General features: G+C 39.6%; 1 protein-coding gene across 1 annotated transcript in view; it reads left to right on the top strand.

The window, feature by feature from the left end:
- SMCHD1 (structural maintenance of chromosomes flexible hinge domain containing 1) overlaps nucleotides 1-25,382 on the top strand; it is a 622,004-nt gene that overhangs the window by 268,375 nt on the left and 328,247 nt on the right. The window contains exons 14-20 of the mRNA XM_073631430.1: nucleotides 8,027-8,140; nucleotides 11,510-11,616; nucleotides 11,705-11,787; nucleotides 13,213-13,326; nucleotides 21,836-21,913; nucleotides 22,012-22,131; nucleotides 23,421-23,565. Of these exons, the coding sequence (XP_073487531.1) occupies nucleotides 8,027-8,140; nucleotides 11,510-11,616; nucleotides 11,705-11,787; nucleotides 13,213-13,326; nucleotides 21,836-21,913; nucleotides 22,012-22,131; nucleotides 23,421-23,565 (761 nt within the window). The remainder of the gene's footprint in view (nucleotides 1-8,026; nucleotides 8,141-11,509; nucleotides 11,617-11,704; nucleotides 11,788-13,212; nucleotides 13,327-21,835; nucleotides 21,914-22,011; nucleotides 22,132-23,420; nucleotides 23,566-25,382) is intronic.

The following is a 25,382-nucleotide window of genomic DNA, read 5'->3' as shown; positions in this document are numbered from 1 at the left end:
AAATGTTCATACTGTTTCGCTAACCACCTAACCGTAAAGATTAGTGGCGGTATTCCCGTGCGCTTACTACAGCTTCTTTTAGTGAGATTTAATTTCCCATCCTCTCCCGTCAGCGGGACAGAAAGTTTCCCTTCTGCCTGGAGACCTTCCTCCCTTAATGCCAGCATGACCATTTCGTCTCCTTGTCCTGCTACTATGCCTTCTTCCTGTACCTACCAATCCCCGTGTAATCCACATTTTACTGAGGTATCAGACTTGTGTTGTGGCTCTACCTTTTTGTCCACCACTGAAAGGTGACAATTCATGTCAGCCTATGAGCACTCATCTGACAAGGACTGGGCAACTGCATAAGGCCCAAGTCTTGACAACTGCTCCTTGTCTCCCTGAAAATCACTGTCACCCCTTGTTGGGGGTTGTGATGGTTTCCACTTGTCCCTACGTTCAAGCACTGTTTGGAATGCATTCACTTCCTCTGTTTTATTCGCTGACTCCAGCATCCATATAAATAACGTATCTTTTTCATATGGCCGTGTCATCTTTCTGTGGTGAGCACGGTACAGATCTTCCCAAGCTTTTGGCTTAAAAGTACCTCTTTTAAAATACTTCTTCCCAGTCCAGCGAGCCCAATCTTGAATATATTTCACAACCCAAGGTCCATATTTATCTATTATCTCTTCCCTTGGGGTCATTTGATAGGATTTACCCCATTCAGACCTCCTCTTTGAAGCGATTAGATTACCCATACTTTACGGACTCCGGACCTTGAACTGATTCCCCCAACCTTTTTACAGGCTGCCTTTACTTCAGAGGTAGCTACTCTCTGTCCAAGAATTTGGGTGACAGGTCCCGCCCCTGCCAATGTTGCTGCTATTTTTTTCACTACTTGCCAGAACAATATTTTCCCTGCCCTGGCTATAGTACTTCAAAAAAATTAGCCTGGAGATTTCCCAAACTAAATAATAGTTTAATCCCCTCCGTGGACTTTTCTGAAGTATTCCAAAAGAAATGCTTACCGAAAGGCTATTACTAATGATTAGCACAAACTTAGATAATCAGGACCCTATGCGTGCTTGTAGTACAGGAGGTAGTTAACTGATGCACACCTAATTGTGATATGATTTGTAGGAGTTACAACATTACAGATCAAATCACAAAGCTTACGATCCCCAGTTAGTAGTTTGCACAGAAAGATAGATACATACATCGAAGATCATTCAGTGTGTCCTAGGCCCACAGGTGCAATTCGATCTCAAAGACGGGAAGCGTCTTGACCCAGACTCATGCAAGGGTCAACCAGAAGCGCTTGTTGGCAGAAAGGCCCAGATCCTAATTTTTTCCACTGCCTTCAAGCGTCCAATCAGAGCCCCTTATCATTCACGCAGACACCCTCCTGCAGTTTTGGCCCAACCGAGCAGGATGCCTTCTTATACACTCTCAGTAAAATTTTATTTCACTTATACTGTTCATATCAGTGTCATCAAAGTATTAGTACAGACAAAAGGTTATATATATATATATATATATATATATATATATATATATATATATATATATAAAAACAATGTTCAAAGAAGCTTGCTAGTTTGGGTGTTCATACAGGGGAGACAGACATACAAACAAGGACATAAAAATGCTTACCGTTTTTGGAGTTATACTTGTCCTCCACCCGCAAAACCACTCAAACGTGAAGCTTCCTCACACGACGGGCACCATATGTTTCGGAAATATTTATACCTCACTTAAACGATTAACGATACAAATATATGTGATTAAACCTTTGTCTATATAAGACTAAAAACGAGCGATATCTCCAGTGATGTCATAAGTACAGTGTTGCTCTAGGCTGCAAAGTTAATCTAGGCCGAACTCAGAAATGGTTACAATGGACATAAACAGGCTATACAATATTCTAAGGCAATTCCTAGGATAAAAAAAGGTTAGAAAGAAACAGAGATACCAGTATACATTACTCAGACAGCATATCCCCTCGATGGTCTGGCGCTGGGTACACAGAGAGAGGCTGAACTTTTAGCTCTCCCTCTTTTATATGCATTCTCCACCAATCAACAGATGCCCCACATCCATTGGTTTCAGAGTTGCCTCAAAGTCTGGTTGGCTACATTTGAAGCCTGGTAGCTCATTGGTTTACAGTTGCCTTCCAGAAGTTCATGGTAAGATTTTGCTGGAACATTAAAACCTCCGGTGCCTCACAGTCTATGAATTAATGAACAATCTCCTTTGAGCTCCCAGCCCAAACAGTCCCGACAGTAGCATGTTAATGGACCCCTGGTGAGTTGATTCAATTAACACCTGGGGACCTTTCCTGATTCCCACCAGTGTACTGGAAGCGTGTTAATAGCCCCCTGAAGAATTGATGCCTTAAGGTCTGCCAATACTCTTTGATTCAATTAACACCTGGGGACCTTCTCTGGTTCCCACCAGTGTAACTATATTCCTAACAAGGTGAGCTATGCTCTATCATGATATTAAAAAACATATACCCATATATAAATATATATACCCACACATAGATACACATATACACGTAGATATATATATATACACATACATACATACATCCTATGGGGAAAGGCAGTTTAATTGGAGTCCTTGCAATGGTCCACTTGAATCTCATTGATATAAATATGGAATTCAATATCTCCATCACAGGCACCCCAGGAAGTAGGTCATACGTAGAATCCTTGACTTTCTGTAGATGTGGTTGGAAATGAAGCTGGCCTTGCGTACTATCAGTATTATCGGTATTATTTCAACAATCACTTTCTTCGCATTCTTTGGTTCGTAGCTTATTCAGGGGGTAACGCGGCTTAATCCTCTGGTTAAGTCACCCCTGAACCTTTGGGACTTGGATTTAGTTCTGTCGGAATTGCTGAAACAGCCTTTTTTGAGCCAATACAACATATTCAGCATATTCCCTTGGTCCTTTTGGCAAGGAAACTAATTTTCTGGTAGCCATATCATCTGCAAGAAGGGTATCAGAGTTGGCTGCTCTTTCTTGTAAAGAGCCATATTTGATTATTCACAAGGATAAGATAGCATTGCGTCCTCATCCTAACTTTCTACTGAAGGTAATGTCTAGTTTTTATCCAAACTAGGATATTGTTCTACCTTTTTTTTTTTTTTTATCCAGAACCTGTTCTGCTGAAGGAAAATTACTATTTTCTATTGATGTGGTGAGAGCACTCAAGGTCTACTTGAAGGTGACTGCTCAGATTAAAAAAAAACTGATGTTTTGTTGTGTTGCCTGAAGGTCCTAGAAAAAGGACAGGCAGCATCAAAATCTACTATTTCTAAATGGATTCAGCAAGTAACTGCGCACTTCACTAGGACTGTTGATGCTTTGTGGGAGTGCATCACCACGCTTCCATGGTCTTCAGACCATATATTTACCAGATTTTATCAGGTGAATGTAAAAAGGCAAGAGGATATCGCCTTTGGGCGTAGTGTGTTGCAGGCAGCAGTAAATCTTCTCTAGTCTCATGTTGCCCTAATTCTGTTGTGCCTCACTCCTCTCAGTTGGCATTGCTCTGGGACATCCCACATAGTAATTACTATGGCTCTGTGTCCCGTGATGTACGATTAAGAAAATAGGATTTTTATAACCGCTTACCTGTAAAAATCCTTTTCTTTGAAGTACATCACGGGACACAGAGGTCCCTCCCCTCTTTCTGGTATACACGTGTATTGCTTTGCTACAAAAACTGAGGTTATATAGGGAGTGAACTTCCTGTCTTAGGGTGTGCCAGTGTCCATCACCTGAAGATGGCCTATAACCCACATAGTAATTACTATGGCTCTGTGTCCCGTGATGTACTTCAAAGAAAAGGATTTTAGAGGTAAGCTGTTATAAAAATCCTTTTTTTGGGCCCCTCTATATGGTTAAACAGTGAAACAGTCTCACACATGTGATATCCCCATAACCAGGAGGAGTAGGGGAATGTTTTTGAGGGGGTAATTCTAAGTATGCCCCTGATGTGTGTTAGAAATATCTTATTATGTGACAACTTTTTTTTTATAAATCTTTTTATCAACCACTTCAGCCCGGACCATTTGGCTGGCCAAAGACCAGAGCACTTTTTGCGATTCGGCACTGCGTCACTTTAACTGACAATTGCGCGGTCGTGTGACATGGCTGCCAACAAAATTTATGTCCTTTTTTTCCCACAAATAGAGCTTTCTTTTGGTACTATACCTCTGCTGTTTTTATTTTTTGCGCTATAAACAAAAAAAGATCGACAATTTTGAAAAAAACGCAATATTTTTTAACTTTTTGCTATAATAAATATCCCCCAAAAATATATATAAAAAAACTTTTTTCCTCAGTTTAGACCGATATGTATTCTTCTACATATTTTTGGTAAAAAAAATAGCTATAAGCGTATATTCATTGGTTTGAGCAAAAGTTATAGCGTCTACAAAATAGGGGATAGGTTTATGGCTTTTTAAATAATTTTATTTTTACTAGTACTGACGGCGATCTGCGATTTTTATCGGGACTGCGACATTATGAGGGACACGTTGGAGAATTTTGACACATTTTTGGGACCATTGGCATTTTTACAGCGATCAGTGCTATAAAATTGCAGTGATTACTGTAAAAATGTCACTGGCAGTGAAGGGGTTAACCACAAGGGGGCAGTAAAGTGTGTACTATTGTGTGTTCTAACTGAAGGGGGGATGGGACTGTGCATGGGAGATGACAGATCGCCTGTTCATACTTTGTATGAACAGATGATCTGTCTGTTGTCCCCTCAGAGAACCGGAAACTGTGTGTTTACACACACACAGATCCCGGTTCTCGGTGTGCCCCGAGCGATCGCGGAAGCCCGGCGGTGATCGCGACCGCCAAGCACTCGCAACGGCTCCGTGGGTGAGCAGGGGGAGCGTGCCCGCCCCCTAGAGGCCGTCTATGATACCGACGTAACATGACGGCGATTTGCGCAGCCGAGCCAGGTTGCCGCAGTACAACTGTGGCAGCTGGTCGGCATGTGCGGTTACATTTATTAACAAACAAACAAAACAAAACACCACAAGACATCTTACACATTGAACTAAAAACAGAATAAAACAGTTTTAAAATCTGCTATAACCATTAATCCAAATTAATCCCCGATGACCCCAAACATTTCTCATTTGGGAACAAGCATATCATAAACAATGGCTCCCATGGGTATTTGATGCTGTATACAGTTTGCCCAGCCACTTTTGCCCACACTTTTTCATACTTCTAGGACAACCCCTATTCATACAAGTATCTCTATTCAATGGAAGATTATTATTTACCAATTGTTTCCAATTCGAAAGCATAGGGAACCGAACTTTCTTCCAATGCAACGCAATAGCTTTTCTTGCATAAAATAATGTTATATTAGCAAACACTCACTCTGAGGCTGTAGGAAGAATAGTCTCTACCAAACCCAATAAACAGACAGACATAGAAACCGGTAAAGGAGCAGAGGTGATAGAATTCAATAAATCCACCACTTCCACCCAGAAAATAGCTATATATGGGCAGGTCCAAAAAATATGTGTAAAATCCCCCTGGATCACTCCACATCGCAGGAAGAACATGCAGGATTTATTTTTTTAAGTCTGTGAGGAGTGATATATGCTCTATGTACTAATTTATACTGGATCATACGATCTCTCAAAGATCGCAAAGGGAAGTCCCACACACCCCTCCAATCCTCCATATCTACAGTGGGGACAGAAAGTATTCAGACCCCCTTAAATTTTTCACTCTTTGTTATATTGCAGCCATTTGCTAAAATCATTTAAGTTCATTTTTTTCCTCATTAATGTACACACAGCACCCCATATTGACAGAAAAACACAGAATTGTTGACATTTTTGCAGATTTATTAAAAAAGAAAAACTGAAATGTCACATGGTCCTAAGTATTCAGACCCTTTGCTGTGACACTCATATATTTAACTCAGGTGCTGTCCATTTCTTCTGATCATTCTTGAGATGGTTCTACACCTTCATTTGAGTCCAGCTGTGTTTGATTATACTGATTGGACTTGATTAGGAAAGCCACACACCTGTCTATATAAAACCTTACAGCTCACAGTGCATGTCAGAGCAAATGAGAATCTTGAGGTCAAAGGAACTGCCTGAAGAGCTCAGAGACAGAATTGTGGCAAGGCACAGATCTGGCCAAGGTTACAAAAACATTTCTGCTGCACTTAAGGTTCCTAAGAGCACAGTGGCCTCCATAATCCTTAAATGGAAGACGTTTGGGATGACCAGAACCCTTCTTAGAGCTGGCTGCCCGGCCAAACTGAGCTATTGGGGGAGAAGAGCCTTGGTGAGAGAGGTAAAGAAGAAGACAAAGATCACTGTGGCTGAGCTCCAGAGATGCAGTTGGGAGATGGCAGAAAGTTGTAGAAAGTCAACCATCACTGCAGCCCTCTACCAGTCGGGGCTTTATGGCAGAGTGGCCCAACGGAAGCCTCTCCTCAGTGCAAGACACATGAAAGCCCACATGGAGTTTGCTAAAAAACACCTGAAGGACTCCAAGATGGTGAGAAATAAGATTCTCTGCTCTGATGAGACCAAGATAGAACTTTTTGGCCTTAATTCTAAGCAGTGTGTGGAGAGAACCAGGCACTTCTCATCATCTGTCCAATACAGTCCCAACAGTGAAGCATGGTGGTGGCAGCATCATGCTGTGGGGGTGTTTTTCAGCTTCAGGGACAAAACAACTGGTTGCAATTGAGGGAAAGATGAATGCGGCCAAGTACAGGGATATCCTGGACGAAAACCTTCTCCAGAGTGCTCAGGACCGCAGACTGGGCCGAAGGTTTACCTTCCAACAAGACAATGACCCTAACAACACAGCTAAAATAATGAAGGAGTGGCTTCACAACAACTCCATGACTGTTCTTGAATGGCCCAGCCAGAGCCCGGACTTAAACCCAATTGAGCATCTCTGGAGAGACCTAAAAATGGCTGTCCACCAATGTTTATCATGCAACCTGACAGAACTGGAGAGGATCTGCAAGGAGCAATGGCAGAGGATCCCCAAATCCAGGTGTGAAAAACTTGTTGCATCTTTCCCAAAAAAGACTCATGGCTGTATTAGATCAAAAGGGTGCTTCTACTAAATACTGAGCAAAGGGTCTGAATACTTAGGACCATGTGATATTTCAGTTTTTCTTTTTTAATAAATCTGCAAAAATGTCAACAATTCTGTGTTTTTCTGTCAATATGGGGTGCTTTGTGTACATTAATGAGGAAATAAAAAATGAACTTAAATGATTTTAGCAAATGGCTGCAATATAACAAAGAGTGAAAAATGTAAGGGGGTCTCAATACTTTCCGTCCCCACTGTAAATCTGGTATATCTTGCACCCAGCTAGCTCTAAGAACCTCTAAAAAATCTGTGGTGAAAAATGGCATTTTCAAAAGGCTCACTATGCCGTTTAGAAAATACCTTGGAATGTTTACGTTCCAACATTGGGTCATTTTGTGTGTGTTTCCGCTCTCCAGGAACTCCAAAAATGTGATGGGTAATCAGGAAATTAAATATGCTCCTTGAAAGCCCAAAATGTGCTCCTTGGATTTTGGGGCCCTCTGTTGCATGTAAGCTGTAAAAAGGTCTCTCACATGTGTTATACCCATATTTAGGAGGAATAGCAGCATGCATTACAGGGTCTAATTCTAAGTATGCCTATGCTGTGTATGAGAAATAACTTGTTTAAAATGGCAACTTCTTCACTTTCCAAAACATTTTGACAAATAACTTTAAAAAACCCTCCACTCATCTTACTAAATACCTTGGACTGTCTGCTTTCCAAAAAGGGTGTTTGTACTCTCCTGGTTATTTAGGGCCTTTAGAATTTTCAGTCTTTTTTCATTTGTATAGCAAAAAATTACCTTGTGGTGATTAAATACCACCAAAAGAAAGCTCGGTTTCAAGAAAATGTTAAAAATTACCGTTCTGAAATCTGAAAATTGCTCTGGGAAAGAAGAGTTAATTAGCCTTTTTTTTCTGTTACAGGTAAAAACTCTCAAAACCCAGCCAATAATTTATGGAAGGATTTTAAAGTTTCTCCTTTATGGAAATCATGAAGGGAATATTTATGCTACAGGAGGGGATGTCCTTATTGCCTTGGTAAGTGTTTTCTAGAATTCTTATCAGGATTACTGAATCAAATGAATCGCCTTTGTCTTGTAATTACAAACATTTGTGTAAAGTGGCCCACCTCAGTTCTTCAATTGTGCAGGGCTTAGTAGAAGGAGGAAATGGCATTGTTATTGGAATTTATTGAGCCCCTGCAACTAGAAAGAAGTATCTGCTGACTACAGGTTTACCATTTGTGGGCTTTGGAAGCAGTGAGAATTACCTGTTTTCAAAATCTTTAAAATAATAGTGTATTCATTTTAAGCTGTGGCAAAGTTGAAGACGCACTTCTCACTAAAGGCTTGTTCACACTTGACTAAATGTCTAACGCTTAACAAACACTCCTATATCATCAGTATGGGTGTTTGACTCGCATTAATGAGCTTTAGAATGGACGTTAGACCGGCGTTTTACAAGCGCTAATGAAGAGTTAAAAATGCTCCCCAAATGTCCTAGGGCAGTTTTGAAGCAATTGATGAGTGTTAAAGCGTGTTAAAACTGCTCCACAAATGCCTATTCCATTACAGGAAAGAAACTAATCTTAACACCCTGCAACCTCACCACAACTACCTGCCAGAGCGTTTGCAAAACACTACTATAGACTTGAATGGGAGGTGTTTGAAGCCTTTCAACACACCTCGACACGAGGCTTTAATTTTTATAGCGTCACAACACTAACACTTCATGTTTTGATAGTGTGAACAGCACTGTGTGCTTTCCATTGTATTATTTTGACTTTAACGCCTCTCAAGCACCTGCTTTTAATGCCAGTGTGAGTTTAGCCTTAAAGTGCGAAAGTCATGATATATTGGTGACCATCAAAATCTGGTTGAGAAACACTTGTGTTGGCATATGACTAGAAGACACTCATTTTCTAGTGACTCGTTTTAAGTTTTAGGAACATGTGCTTCCCTGGTGGCTCTTTTAGAAGATGTAGGGCGGCAGAGAATAGTTGAACTTTCCACTAATCTCAGTTATTTTTTAAATGGCATTCTTGTTTCAATAAAAATATTTAATTAATAATACGAGTGCTTCTAAAGTGCAAAGTTTATTAAATAATACTAATGTATACAAATTCATCAGTCTGCTTAAAGAGGAAATAAACCCTGATGGGTTTTACTTCTTCTCTATTTCCCTGCAAAGATAAAGCATAGCGGGCTACTATGCATCGCATAGTATCCCATTATGTGTCACTTACCTGAAAACAAAGCCTGCGATGTCACTGGTGTCCCCACTGGCTGGACGCAGCCATCTTCACCCCTCTTCCTTCCGGGGCCGCAGATGCTGGCTCTGTGACTTGCCGGAGTCACGTGGCGTCACTCTCGCGCATGCGCCCGGGAGCCGCCAGTCAGGCCATGATCCCTTTAGAAACAGCACGATTGACTCACCAATGACGTCGGCGCACGCGTATATTGTAAATATCTCCTAAACTGTGCAGGTTTAGGAGATATTTCCAGCACCAACAGGTAAGCCTTAACCACTTAAGAACCGAGCCTCTTTTTGAGACGTGTTGTTTACAAGTTAAAAACGGGTTTTTTTTTTTTATAGAAAATTACTTAGAACCCCCAAACATTACACTTTTTTTTCCCTAACACCCTAGTGAATATAATGGTGGTCGTTGCAATAAATTCTTTCACACCATATTTGCGCAGTTTTTTTTGAAAGAATACACTTTTTTGAATTAAAAAATAGGACAACAGTAAAGTTAGCCCAATTTTTTTTTTTTATATTGTGAAATATATGTCATGCTTCAAAATTGCGCCCGCTCATGCAATGGCGACAATCTTTTACCCTTAAAAATCTCCATAGGCAACATTTAAAAAATTCTACTGGTTGCATGTTTTAAATTAGAGGAGGTCTAAGGCTAGAATTATTTCTATCGCTCTACCAATCGCGGCAATACCTCACATGTGTGGTTTGAACACCGTTTTCATATGCGGGCACTACCCACATATGCGTTCTGCACGCTAGCTTGGCGGGACGGGGCACGTTTAAAAAAAAAAAAAAATTCTTATTTATTTTACCTTTTATTTTTTATTTTTACACTTTAAAAAATAAAAATGTGTCACTTTTTGTAAACATCCCTTATAATAGAAAAAAAAGCATGACAGGACCTCCTAAATATGAGATCTGGAGTCAAAAAGACCTCAGATCTCATATTTACACTTAAATGCAATAAAAAAAAAAAAATAATAATTTTGTCATTAAAAAAAATTTTTTTTTTTTTTTAAAATGGTCCCCACCCCTCTGCATTGTTATGGAGAGAGGTGGGGGCCATCTTCCCCTCACTCGTCTCCAGCCAGGGTGAAGATCCAATTGCCGCTGCCGATGGATCCGGTAAGCGGCAGGGGACACCGGAGTGCGAGGGGGAGCCCACTCCCACCAGTGTTAAAACGTGATCTCGCGGCCAATCCACCGCAGAGACCACTATTATCAGAAGCCGGACCACCGGCTGAACACGAAGATACCGGGGTTATGGCAGCTAGCTGCTGCCATAACAACGATATCCCCCCGTCAAAGTTAGGACGTATATCGGCATGGGGCGGTCTGGAGGTGGTTAATATAGGCTTACCTGTAGGTAAAAATGGGTTGTACAGAGTTTAAAACCACTTTAAAACAGTTCTAAAGTGCAACCTTTATATGAAAATAAAATGTATAGTTTGATAAAGTAAACATTGTGTGAATGGTCCCATTCATGTTCAAAGCTATACAGCTGTGCAAATACCATAACCTGTGCAAATAAATTATAATTCTTAAAGTTTTTTTTTCACTTTTTGCACATATTTGTTGTTTGGACATCCATATAGTTGAATTTTTCTATATGTCATTTATTTTTATATAAGGGTTATATTTTTTAAGTAGATTGATGGATACATTAGTATGAGCAGTTTCACATTGCACTTTAGGCGCGCTGTTATTACTCATGAACTATTGCAAAAAGTTCCACTAAGGGCACTAGTATAACTGCAATAACCCAAGGAATTTATACAGCATTTATTTCCCTCCTTCCACAGGTGGTATTTTCCATTTTTTATCAATAAAAACGTTGCATACCTATTATTATTATTATTTTTTTTTTTTATTAATTCTGCTGTACACACACACAAACAATTCGGATTACTCTACCTGTGGTGTATGACTGCTCATTGATATATTTTTCCTCACACTTGTACTACCATTTTTTATTTGAACGTTACCTTTGTTACTTTGTTATATTCTTATGACGTTGTTGCGTTTCATTTTATTCTGAGTGAATGTGATAGAATAAAACTGACTCTTAGACAATTAGAGCAGGGCAGTTTATAGGTAAATAATGTGTTTCCATTTTACATCTTTTTATGATGCCCCTCTTACACTTAGGAACCAAAAGAGGTGCATGATGAAACAAGAAGTGTGCCCATTTCTAAACTCGATCGCAGTGCAAATCTGGCTGTTATCAAAAAGTATATGGACGAGGAAATGGCACGGTATGAGTACAGTTTTTATTTCTCATAGATGATGTTGAAAGGTTGTGGATTTTTTTTCATCTTTTTTTTTTTTCTTCCTTTTTAACAGATTTCCTGACAGTCTGGTAGTGACATGGCCTGAAGGAGATGCAGTGATAGAGAATGAGGAGAGGTTTGCTGGAGCACCTATAGGTAAATAAGATTAAAAATTATTTAATGTTAAAAGTTATTTCAGATCTTTTTCCCATAACCAACAATTGTCTGTTATTCAGCAATCTTCTTTTCAGCAACCAAGATGAGTAAGATATGCAGTAGTTTTCACTATTTGATGCTTAAGCATTATAACATTTCTTTTCAATGTTGAAAGCTAAATTTAAGTTGTAATAAACCCAAAACCAAAAATGAATATATTGCAGCCTCTACCAATCCTTGCATGTAGTGGCTACATTAGTTTTCTTCTTTAGGCTTTTTTCATTCTGTTTTCACCTGGTGATCTGGCCAGTAATACATCTCCTGTACTTCCAATGTGGATAAAGGTGCACAGAGGCACCTTTGGACAGCAGAATTGTTAATCTAGGGGGAGGGGAGTGTTAGATGTAGTAGATTTAGATACAATAACAAATTAAAGCCAAACTCCAACACTTTATAAGCAAGTGAAAGCAGCAGTTTGTTCCTTTTGGGATTAAGGTTTTACATACAACCCCAATTCCAAAAAAGCTGGGTTGCTGTGTAAAATCGACATAAAAACCGAATGCAATGATTTGCAAGTTTCATAAACCTATATTTTACTCACAGTAGAAAATAGAAAACATGAAATGTTTAAACTGAGAAAATGTTCAATTTTAGGAAAAATAGGATAATTTTGAAATTAATGGCAGCAACACATCTCAAAAAAGTTGGGACAGGGTAGCAAAACACTGGCAAAGTAAGTGGTACTAACATAGGAAGAGTTGGGAGAACATTTTGCAACTAATTGGTTTCATTGGCAACAAGTCACTAACATGATTGGATATAAAAAGAGCATCTTAGTGTGTCAGAGTGTCACAGAAGTATAGATGGACAGAGGTTCATCTGTGAAAAGCTGCATCTAAAAATGATTAATATTATACAGGTTTTATGTAGGGCCAACAGTTTGTGCAGTGATTTACAATCTAAGGGAACAGTACGGTTACAATACAATAAAATACAGGCGGGTTAAGAGGGCCCTGCTCCTAGGGGCTTGCAATCTAATAGGGTGTTGCAAAAAGTGGTACAAAAGGTTATAACTGTGAGATATAACTGGCTTCACCAGTGTACAAAAGGAAGGCTCTTCATGCAGGGTCTTCTCTTTGCAGGGGCCAGGAGTTTGGGGACTCCTGCTATGGTATGTTCCCTCACTTTCTGTCATAGTCACAGTTGAGGAAGTGAGACAAAATCTTTACAACAGAGACATTAATATAAACCTGACAGATTCTGACCAATACTCACTATAATTAAAAAAGGGGGGTAAAATAGTTTTTTTCCCCCTGGAAATATTTTACTAATTTCTTCTGTTGATCACACAGAAATTAATTAGAATTAAGTAAACATGTTGATAGACCAGACCACTGCTTCTAAGCAAAAACTCTTTGTTGACAGGGGCAATACGAGTCGAGATCTTCAATAAGAAGGGGGAGGCTGTGCAGAAGCTCCCGGGTGCAAGTCATGGAGCTGCAAAGAAACTTTTGGTGGAACTGAAGGTTCTGTTGCATTGTAAGTGAACAGCATGCTGGGAACAGATAAAGGTCTAAATTCATATGCAATATATCTGGTTACAGTATTGTTTTTCCTTAATGAATAACTAAAGGCAAAACTTTTTTTTTTTTTTTTTTGGAGGGGAGAGGGATTAGAACATCTGCCAGTTTGTTTTGCTATCTGTGTCCCCATTAGGAAGATTCATCCTCTCTATTTTCCTATTTACCATTATTATTGAAAGTAATAGAAAATCCCTAATTTTGGGTTGTCCCCAGACATCTTCCAATGTGGACACTAGTTCTGGTGACCGGGCTGGGGGGGGAGGAGGAGGAATCATGAGATTCACCTAATTTTCAGGGTCAGAGTGAATAGGAATTAGTATGCCTGTCAGCTTTCATTGCTACCTCTTCTTCTGTTAGGAAGATTCACCCTCTCTATTTTTTATGTCGACCATTATCATTGAAATTAATAGAAAATCCCAAATGTTGGGTTGTAGACCAGTAACCAGACCAGTAATAGGGGGTAAATCATCTAATGTGGACTCTAGTTCTGGTGACCTGGGGTGCCCCAAGAGATTCCCTTAATTTTCAGGGATTTCCTCTCACTTTCTGTTTTGGCTATAGGACAGGATGTGAAGGGAAATTTCCTCAATGGGACACAGAGGGCAAAAAATCTGACCGGGGTTATAACTCTTCCTTACACGATTCAAAATAAAAAAAAAAAGTTTTGCCTGTAATTTGAGTTGGCATGTATGTTTTTTTTTTCATCATCGGCTGGAAACTAAAAATTTCTATTTAACATTATTGTTATTATTTCTTTCTACTTTACTTTACAGCGAACCTGTGCTTTGCCTGGGAAGGGAATCGCAACAAGCTGGCTTTAACCACTTGCCATCCACATGCCATTTATAAGCTGTGGGGACTCCAAGTGGTTAGTACAAGCCCCAGCTTGTTACAGCTTGGTACAGGTTTTTGAAGGTGGCGATCAGCTTTTCAGTAAATGTGATTACCTTTACGTTACTGAGAATGGGGCACAAGAACAAGGGAAGGAAGTGGCTGACGAGTGTACCTTTTGCATAGCTAGAAAAGTAACTAAGCCTACAGGGACCACTGGGGGGAAATAAGCCAATTGCAGCTGCATAGCATTGTTAGAAAAAAACAGAAACTAGTGTCTTCATGAGGAAAATGCCATGATCTACTGCTAATATCGCCCAAGTACCATAGAGTAAAAAAAAGAAAAAGGGCATATTTTGAGTGAACATATTTTAGGAGAAAGTTGCATTATATAGTCTTTAAATTTCGGCTGGAGAGATACCTTAAAGGGTGACTGCACTTTTGTGGGGAAAACAAATTTGCAAATAAAAAAGTAATATTTCATATACAATTGTGACTCAAGTCATTTTGTAATTGAATGTTATTAAAAATTACCTTATCCGGGCCCTTCAACCTTCTGTTTCGGGGACTGTTGCCAGGTAGGTAAGTCTCTGCACATATGGTGGTTCTGTCCCAAAGTTCGCTTTTGGGTGAGGGTACTTTCTTTTATATTTACAGTTACGATGGTCAATATTACTAAAGTCGCAACTGAACAAACCAGTAGAAAATGTCCTGCGTCACACACAGACCTTAATATTTCCCTAGCGGCCAAAATCGATATTGCGACTGCATGGAAAACAGTCATAGATATAGCTTTAATGAGGAGTAAACTCACGTGGATCATGTTATATTGAAACATTGTGAGCATCTTGCGAGATAAACACTCTCTTTCCGAAAAAAAAAAGGCCCCTCTGGTTCGCCTATTTGCAGGTTTCGGACACACGGAGCTGACTCCAGGGAAGGTTGGTGGATAAACCCTGGACGGATTCACCTTCTTTTTTTCCTTATTTTTCCTTTTCTTCTCTTGCCTATCATGTGACTGTTCCCTCCTCTTCTCCTTTCCCCTTCCTCACCTTTGTTAGCTACGATATTAGCTGTGCCCCCCCCCCATTAATGACTAAAATGAGGTTTGACAATGGACAGTTTTTTAAATCTTATAAAACAAGTTAGTTCTACTATTTTGTAGACCATTTCATAGAGGTTACGTATTTTTGATGTTTTAGGTTTCATGGTCCTTATGTATAACATAGGGGTACCCGATAAGCTATCTTTGCGATGGCTTTCTCATATTTATGATAGTTTTATTGGTCTATATTATGCAACTATTCATCACGCGTTTGATCTCCCTATTTGTATGCGTTTATATGGGGCCTCATAGATGGTTCATCCCATTTGCTTTGGTTCCTTCTTGTCCCACCCCCCTTTTTCTTCTATGTATCTACTTTGTTGTATGTACAGAGCTTTGCGAGGAGTGTTCGCCACTCTGCTTTGTTCCTCCTTTATCTTCATAAACCATATAATAAAAAAAGTTTATTGAAACCGAAGAAATACCTTTCCTTTTCAATCTGCAGAGCTGTCATTTTCTGTAAAATGCAGTGCAATATGGCTACCTGGACTGTACAGAACGCCCCCTAGAAATGTCATTTCCTGCTTGGGTGTTTGGCTGACTGATTTTCCAAGAAGTCTGCACTAAGATACAAGTCAGATTTTTGGCATCCCCTGCAACAAAAATGTTATTTTTGGTGAGATACTCCCAAAGGGAAATAATGTTTAAGGGGATGCAGACCTGCCAATTTTCTCAGAGTCCTGCGGGTGCAGTAGCTGATTGATAATGATAGTCACTCCCATGTGGGACACAGACAAACTGTTACAGTTGTGCTCATAAGTTTACATACCCTGACAGAATTTGATTTCTTGGCCATTTTTCAGAGAATATGAATGATAACACAAACACATTTCTTTCACTCATGGTTAGTGTTTGGCTGAAGCCATTTATTATCAATCAACTGTGTTTACCCTTTTTAAATCATAATGACGAAAACTACCCAAATGACCCTGATCAAAAGTTTACATATCCTGGTGATTTTGGCCTTTTAACATGCACACAAGTTGACACAAAGGGGTTTGAATTGCTATTAAAGGTAACCATCCTCACCTGTGATCTGTTTGCTTGTAATTAATGTGTGCATATAAAAGGTCAATGAGTTGCTGGACTCCTGACAGACCCTTGCATCTTTCATCCAGTGCTGCACTGATGTTTCCGGATTCTGAGTCATGGGTAAAGCAAAAGAATTGTCAAAGGATCTGCGGGAAAAGGTAGTTGAACTCTCTGAAACAGGAAAGGGATATAAAAAGATATCCAAGGAATTGAGAATGCCAATCAACAGTGTTCAAACTCTAATCAAAAAGTGGAAAATGAGGGGTTCTGTTGAAACCAAACCAGGGTCAGGTAGACCAACTAAAATTTCAGGAAAATTGTTCATGATGCAAAGAAAAACCCACAAATAACTTCAAGTGAAATACAGGACTCTCTGAAAACATGTGGTGTGGCTGTTTCAAGATGCACAGTAAGGAAGCACTTGAAGAAAGATGGGCTGCATGGTGGAGTCGCCAGAATAAAGCCATTACTAAGCAAATGCCACAAAGTATCCCACTTACAATACGCCAAACAGCACAGAGACAAGCCTCGAACCTTCTGGCACAAAGTCATTTGGAGTGATGGGACCAAAATTGAGCTTTTTGGCCACAACCATAAACACTTCATTTGGAGAGGAGTCAACAAGGCCTATGATGAAAGGTACACCATTCCTACTGTGAAACACGGAGGTGGATCGCTGATGTTTTGGGGATGTGTGAGCTACTAAGGCACAGGAATTTGGTCAAAATTGATGGCAAGATGAATGCAGTATGTTATCAAAAAATACTGGAGGAACATTTGCATTTACCAGCCAGGAAGCTGCGCATGGGACGTACTTGGACATTCCAATATGACAATGATCCAGAACACAAGGCCAAGTTGACCTGTCATTGGCTACAGCAGAATAAAGTGAAGGTTTTGGAGTGGCCATCTCAGTCTCCTGACCTCAATATCATTGAGCCACTCTGGGGAGATCTCAAACGTGCAGTTCATGCAAGACAGCCCAAGAATTTACAGGAACTGGAGGCCTTTTGCCAAGAGGGGAGTTTTACCATCTGAGAAGATAAAGAACCTCATCCACAAATAAATACCACAAAAGACTTCAAGCTGTCATTGATGTTAAAGGGGGCAATGCACGGTATTAAGAACTGGGGTATCTAAACCTTTGATCAGGGTCGTTTTGGTAGTTTCTGTTGTGATTATGATTTAAAAAGAGTAAACACAGTTAATTCTGCCAGGGTAGCACAACTGTGTGTGTGTGTGTGTGTGTGTGTGTATATATATATATATATATATATATATATATATATATATATATATATATATATATATATATATATATATATATATATATACCACACCCTCCTCCACATGATTGTATTTTCTTTTCAGTGTTATCAATGGTTTCAAAGGACATCCTCCATCGGTCACTGAAAAGATGTGTGCAGTCAGAAAAACTTTAAGCCTAACTGCAGGTTTCTTGTGACTTCAAATAGTTAGTTTGGACTAAACTGGCCTAAACAAACTTTTTCCTTCACTAACAGATGTGTCAGCTATGAGCCCTGTATAAACTGTATGTAGCATCAGCTACATACAGTATACAGATCTGTGATCTGGCAGCGGGATGAGCACTTTCTTTCCTGCTCCCTGAACAAAATAGGGTCAGCACCCCCTAAAATTCTAACCTGACAGGGCTTTACATATGCCACAGCACTTTACTTTGAGAGCAATGGGCTTGCACCGCAACTGTAAGCCAAATGCTTGGCTTGCAGTTGCAGCGCAGTCCCTCAATGCGAAATTGCCATGGGACAATACCAAAAAAAACCTGGTGTCAGGATATGGCAATATCTTCTGAATGCCTGCCAGTCGCTGCTATACTGCTCTCTGAAAAGTGATCCACTGCAGTGATAGGGCAGTAAGCATTATTGCCTGTCTGAAAGAACCCTAAAACACTGGCAGGTGGATAAGATAGTATACTGCTATGTATCAAGTATTTTAAGGCCTGCCACATTCTCTAGGCTTCGTTGCCACCTCTGCATTTGAGCTGTGTTTACTAATGAGCTGTAACGCATCAGTTTAACGCTATAGATAAGTTAAAGTGACACTAAACTCTTGAAATCTGTTCAAGTACAGTATGTATTCTTAAAGTGGCATTCCAGTCAAAACCCTACAAAGCTTAATTGTATTCCCAACTCCATTCTAAGCCCATTCTATCTACCCTGTAAAAGGAAAGATGTCTATACTTACCTGAAGTGCCAGCTTCAGTGTAGAAGTTAGACAGCTGACAACAGATGCCCCATAGTAAGCTTATGGGCTTAACAGGACAATGATCCAAAACACAAGGCCAAGTCGACCTGTCATTGGCTACAGCAGAATAAAGTGAAGGTTCTGGAGTGGCCATCTCAGTCTCCTGACCTCAATATCATTGAGTCACTCTGGGAAGATCTCAAACAAGCAGTTCATGCAAGACAGCTCAAGAATTTACAGGAACTGGAGGCTTTTTGCCAAGAGGAATGAATGGGCAGCTTTACCATCTGAAAAGACAAAGAGCCTCATCCACTAATACCACTAAAGAGGGTATGTAAACTTTTGATCAGGGTCATTTGGGTAGTTTCTGTTGCCATTATGATTTAAAAAGAATAAACACAGTTGATTGATAATAAATGGCTTCAGCCAAACACTAACCATGAGTGAAAGAAATGTTTTTGTGTTATCATTCATATTCTCTGAAAAATGGCCAAGAAATCATAAATTCTGCCAGGGTATGTAAACTTATCAGCACAACTGTATATCTTCAGAACAAAAGGTAGGAATCTATAACCAAGTTTGTTAAAATCCTTGGAATGTTTTTTTCTCAGCAAAAGTGGAGTTACTCTTTAATACCCTTCCTGTCCTAGGGTAATAACTTTGTTCCTCCATTGATACAGTGCACTGAGTAAGTCAGGCTAGATTCACATCACTGTGGCTGCATTCTGCATGTAGGACAGCCCATTAATTTCAATGGACTGCCCTACTTGCGGAAACGCAAAGCAAGAAGTCCCCCGATCCATTTTTTTTTTTTTTTGTGTTGCTCTTATCTGGCATGTGCAAACACACGTGCCAAAGAGCAGCATGTTTCTCTGCAGGTCTGGATTGTACACAATTTTGCACATATTCCCGACCCACAGTAATGTGAATCTACACTGAGTGAGTGTTGTCACCCTTGCAACAGACTGGGTGTAATGATGCTGGCCCAGTGCATATAACAAAAACATTAAAAAAAAAGAAACAAATAAGTAAACTGAGTTTAATGTGCCAAACATGAAGTCTCTCTTAAGTAAAAGTCCATATATATTCAAATAACAAAGATCTTCCACCATCCAGCAGATTTTTGCAGTGCAAGGAAAACACTGCCGCCACCATTTCAGAGTGGTGGAGATTACACCTGGGGAAGATCTGTGCCTGAGAAACTTTTTTTTTTCTGAATATATATGGACTTTTATTGGAGAGACTTCACATTTGGCACATTGAAAACTGTTTACTTATTTAATGTATGTTTCTATTATATTTACTGGTGCTGCATCATTTCATGATATTGTAAGTTTTTAGGTTTGGGTATATCAAACTCTTTGCCAGTGGCCCCACATGTTATCACAGTGCAGATTCATTAACCACTTAAGCCCTGGACCATTTTGCTGGCCAAAGACCAGAGCACTTTTTGTGATTCGGCACTGTGTCGCTTTAACTGACAATTGCACGGTCGTGCGACGTGGCTCCCAACAAAATTGATGTCCTTTTTTTCCCACAAATAGAGCTTTCTTTTGGTGCTATGTGATCACTCCTGCGGTTTTTATTTTTTGCGCTATAAACAAAATTTTGAAAAAAACGCATTATTTTTTACATTTTGCTATAATAAATATCCCCCAAAAATATATTAAAAAAACATTTTTTTCCTCAGTTTAGGCCGATACATATTCTTCTACATATTTTTGGCAAAAAAAAAAATCACAATAAGCATTTATTGATTGGTTTGCGCAAAAGTTATAGCGTTTACAAAATAGGAGATAGTTTTATGGCATTTTTAGTAATAATTTTTTTTTTTACTAGTAATGGCGGCGATCAGCAATTTTTATGGTGACTGCGACATTATGGCGGACACGTCGGACATTTTTGACACATTTTTGGGGCCATTGTCATTTATACAGCAATCAGTGCTATACAAATGCACTGATTCCTGTGTAAATGACACTGGCAGTGAAGGGGTTAACCACTAGGGGGCAGTGTAAAGGTTAAGTATGTCCTGGGGAGTGATTTTAACTGGTGGGGGGGCGTGGCTACGTGTGACACGTCACTGATCTCTGCTCCCGATCACAGGGAGCAATGATCAGTGATGCTGTCACTAGGCAGAACGGGGAGATGCTTGTTTACATTAGCATCTTCCCGTTCTTCCTCGGTGAGGAGATCGCGGGTATCCCTGCGGCGATTGAGTCGGCGGCACGCAAGCGATAGCGCGGCGGCAAATTTAAAGGGACGTACAGGTACGCACATTTGCCCAGCCGTGCCGTTCTGGCTACGTTCATCGGCGTGAGTCGGTCGGGAACCGGTTCAAATACGTTTATTAAAAGACTGTGTGTGGTAATGTCAGATTCACCAGGTACAAATAAATGCCTGACATAATAAAACTAATGCAACCACCACATCTAAGGATTGTTAAGCTAAAGAGTAACTCCACTTTTGTTGAGAAAAAAACATTCCCCTCTTGGTGATCTTGCAGGGATTTTAAAAAACTTTGTTGCAGATTCCTACCTTTTGTTATTCTGTAGGAGTAGCTGTTTGTGTCAATGTGCAAAGTAAATCCGTCTGTAAGTGGTTTTATCATTATCAATCAGCTGCTGCACCTGCAGGGCTCTAATAAGGAAATTTGCAGGGTCTACATCCCTTTATGATTTCCCTTTAAGTGTATCTCTCAAAAAATGAAATTTTTGTTGCTGGGAATGTTCAAAATGTGATTTGTATGACTTCTGATGTGCAGACTTCTTAGAAAATCAGTATGCCAATCACACAAGCAGGAAATTACATTTCGGGTGGGGGGGTTGTACACAATCGATGTACAGAACGCCTCCAGGTAGCCATATTGCATTTTGCAGAAAATTACATTGCTGCAGATTGAAAAGGAAAGGTCATTTTTAATAACATTCAATTAAAATGTGACTTGTCGCAATTGTATATGAGATAGATACATAATTTTTATTTATTTATTTGCTAATTTTCTTTCCCACGAAAGTTGAGTTACCCTTTAAATATATAAAGTATTTATTTTGAGTTTAGATACTTAACTTCTAAAATGTTGGATGGTGTAATTATTTTATATTTCAGGGAGATGTGTATAAAGCACTGTGTATTATGTTCTGTGAATTAAAGATGTATATATGTTTTTTTATTTTAAACATCCTGGCCAAAGTCTGTTGGACCATGTCGACTTTACCCATAAATTCACTCTGTCATTTAGGTCACTTTATTTATGTCTTGTATATTACAGCACCAAGCGGGGATAATGAAGTAATTTCTCATATCAGTCAGCATGGTGGAAAGTGGCCCTACTGGTTTAAAAAAATGGGTAATTGTTTTAACATCCATATTTGTATTTGATTGATCATACAGTTTTTCTTCATATGAGGGCTGTTTATCTTTTTATATGCAATGTTTTTCTTTTAGAGAACATAATAAAGCTTGGTGTGTATACACTGAAACTACAAGTTGTATTAAATGAAAGTAATGCTGACAAGTATGCAGGAAAAAGTCTTCCATGTAAAAAGATTACCTTTAAGATTGTAGGTGAGTATGTTTTACCATTTTTATTTTATTTTTTTAATAGATTAGGCCTACATCACATTAATTCCTCTATTCTTTTGAATTTCATGTTTTCATCTGTGCAGTGAAAGTTTTGAATAGTAAAATGGAACACACTTTAGAGAAATTGTTTGCATCAGAGCTTGCATCGCATACTAGCCCATTATGTTGCACTTACCTGCAAACGAAGCCCACGATGTCCCCACTGGTGACCGCGTTTATCTTCACCCCTTCTCCTTCCGGGGCCATGGCCTCCGGCCCTGTGACTGGCCGGAGTCCTGGAGTCCCCTGATGTCACTCCCGCGCATGCGCGCGGGAGCTGACAGTTACGGCATGGGCCCTATGGGTACGGCACAATTGTGCCCTTTTTACAGTACGCATGCGCCAATGACATCACCCCAAACGTATATGGTAAATATCTCCTAAACCGTGTAGGTTTAGGAGATATTTCCAGTACCTACAGGTAAGCCTTATTATAGGCTTACCTGTAGGTAAAAGTGGTGTGTAAGGGTTTACAACCACTTTAAAAGATGAGTTCACCTTTATACAAAAAAATTAATAGATGCATATTTTTTTTTCCAGGTAAAAAATTTGCATTTATTAATGTTTTTTTTTTTTTGTAATGGACCTGAAAAAGCATTGCACCCACGATCAGCAGATCGTGGGTATAATGCCATGGTCCTGAAGACTGTCTGTGTATCTGTTTGCCCGTACCTCCGATACGGCCAGACAGTTACATATGACAGGAAGACTTAATGAACTACCACAGCGCGCAACAGCGCCAAGGTAGTTCATTGAGAACTAAAAGCCGACAGCTGCAAAGGCTTTCAGATCTTGTACTTTTTCAATTCGCAGAACACTGTTATTTTTTGCAGATTGTGACAGCTGGCGGAGGGGAGAAGATCCCCGCTAGCTTTCAGAAGGGGGAGCGGGGGCCAGTGCATCTCTTACATGGGTGTAACATGGTACAAAAGGTGAACTTATCCTTTAATCCAGGGGTAGGCAACCAGTAGCCCTCCAGCTCTTGTGGAACTACATTTCCCATGAAGCATTGCAAGGCTGGCAGTTACAATTGCTCCCAGAGGCATGATGGGGCTTGTAGTTCAGCAACAGCTGGAGGGCCCCAGGTTGCCTAACCCAGCTTTAATCTATCATGAGAAATTCTTTGCTCACACATTGGTGACATATCACAAGCATAGTTGCATAGTTTGAGTTTGATTTTGTATTTTTCTCTTCCTTTTAAGTATTTTCCCCTTTTGTTTTTTATGTGTCAGAGGGTAAACCGTTTAAATTTTTTTTGGGTACTGTGGATTCTACAATTCGTGTTGGAATTCCATTCAATATCCCCTTAAATCTCGAGGATGAATTTGGTCACCCAACGTTGCCCACACCAGATCTCAAACCAGTTCTGGAAGCTAGGTAATTATTTTATATAATAGCTGCAACAGCTACTACCACTGCTACTAAATGAGAGATTAGTTTAATTACGGTTGTCCCGATAACACTTTTTTAAGACCGATACAAGTACTGATACTTTTTTCAAGTACTCGCCGATTACCCATCCCTATTTTTAATGTCATGTGACAGTGGCACTAATATGCAGCACTGATGACATGTGGACTGTGTCAGTGGTATTTGTTTTCGTTTTTGTTTTTTTCACAATTTTATTTTTTTACATATTATTACTATTTTATTTTTTTTAAATAATTTTTTACAATTTATTTTTTTTTATTATGCTTTCCCTTTTTTTGGGGGGGGGGGGGAGTGAGTGGACGGAGTCAGTGTGCTTGATACTAGTATCGGTATCGGGACAACCCTAATTTTAATCACAGTTGTAATTATGGTAATTGTGAATTTAGATTGAGGAAACATGCAAAGTATAGCTGTATCAATGCTGTCCACCTAGAATTCATATTCTAGGAAGTTAGATCCGCCTTATATATCAGTACTGGCAATATTTAGTAACTGGCAATATTTATGTGTGAGTTACAAAGTATGCACATACTTTTTATAATGGATTATACAGTGTGGGATAATTATTGATGTTCTTACACCAAAGAATTGAAACTCCATTGGACTAAAATTTAGAATATACAGTCATTATTTTAGGAGGTTCGATTTTGCTGAAACACAGAAATATAAGAAGTTGGTAAATAATTCAGCTTGGCAGCATTAAATGGATTATCAGTTTTTGGTGTAATGACCCTTTAGGCCCCTTTCACACGAGGCGGACTCCGCTTCCACGGAGTCCGCCTCTGTCCGCCGGCTCAGCGGGAGATCAGTCCGTTGATCTGCGCTGAGCCGGCGGATGACAGGTCCCTCTCTGCTCACTGAGCGGGAAGGGTCTTGTCAGGCGCCGCTGCCGCCAATGGAGGGATCGGATGAAAACGGACAGCATGTCTGTTTTCATCAGATCTCACCCGATCCGCCAGCGACTGACCTGGACGTAGGGCCATCTGTCTGCTTTTAGCGGATCGGACGTGGTCGGATGTCAGCGGACATGTCTCCGCTGACATCCGTCGCTCCAAAGGCTAACATGGAGCGCCCGTTCAGGTCCGCCGTCAAAACTGACAGGCGGACCTGAACGGTCCGTTCGTGTGAAAGGGGCCTAAAAGAAAAAAAAATATTGGCTCTGATTCATCAAGTTACTGTATAATTTTTGGCTTGCTAAAAATGCTAATTATGCTTTGTCCATATAGTGTGTCGGGTTTATAAATATAAGATAATTGCAAGGAACAGTGTAAAGACTCATATAACACCATTATGCATGTGTTGACATAAATTACATGGCTTATTTTATTTTTTTAAATTAGTGACTAGGTAAAAAAAGCTAATTTGCAGATGCAGGTTACAAAGTAGTTATAACAATATCCAAAAAACTTTGCATTTCTGAAGTCCTGCGGAAAAAAAAATTACATTGAAAAAATATTTCAATGAAAAATGGGTTAAGCGTATTGAAGTCATACTTTTTTTGCACTCGTTCACACACAAAAAACTAGCTACCATAGTTACCTTTTATATTTAATCTTACCTTTTATTCATTTTTTTTTTTTTACATTTTATAAAATGAAAAAAATATACAAAATATGTGTACAAAATGTAACAACACATTAAAGTGTTCACCAATACCAGAAGTCTGCCAAGCAAAATAGGTGAGTTGGACGCTTTTGGGCACGAAGAGAAGAATCAGTTTTTGCTGAATCTTGGCTTCATTCTTCACACGACTGGGCTATTAT

Source organism: Aquarana catesbeiana, linkage group LG05 (genome assembly GCF_042186555.1).
Source record: "Aquarana catesbeiana isolate 2022-GZ linkage group LG05, ASM4218655v1, whole genome shotgun sequence".
NCBI classification, from domain to species: Eukaryota; Metazoa; Chordata; class Amphibia; order Anura; family Ranidae; genus Aquarana; species Aquarana catesbeiana.
Note: the sequence above shows the minus strand (reverse complement) of the source record. Positions and strands in the feature narration are given on the sequence as shown.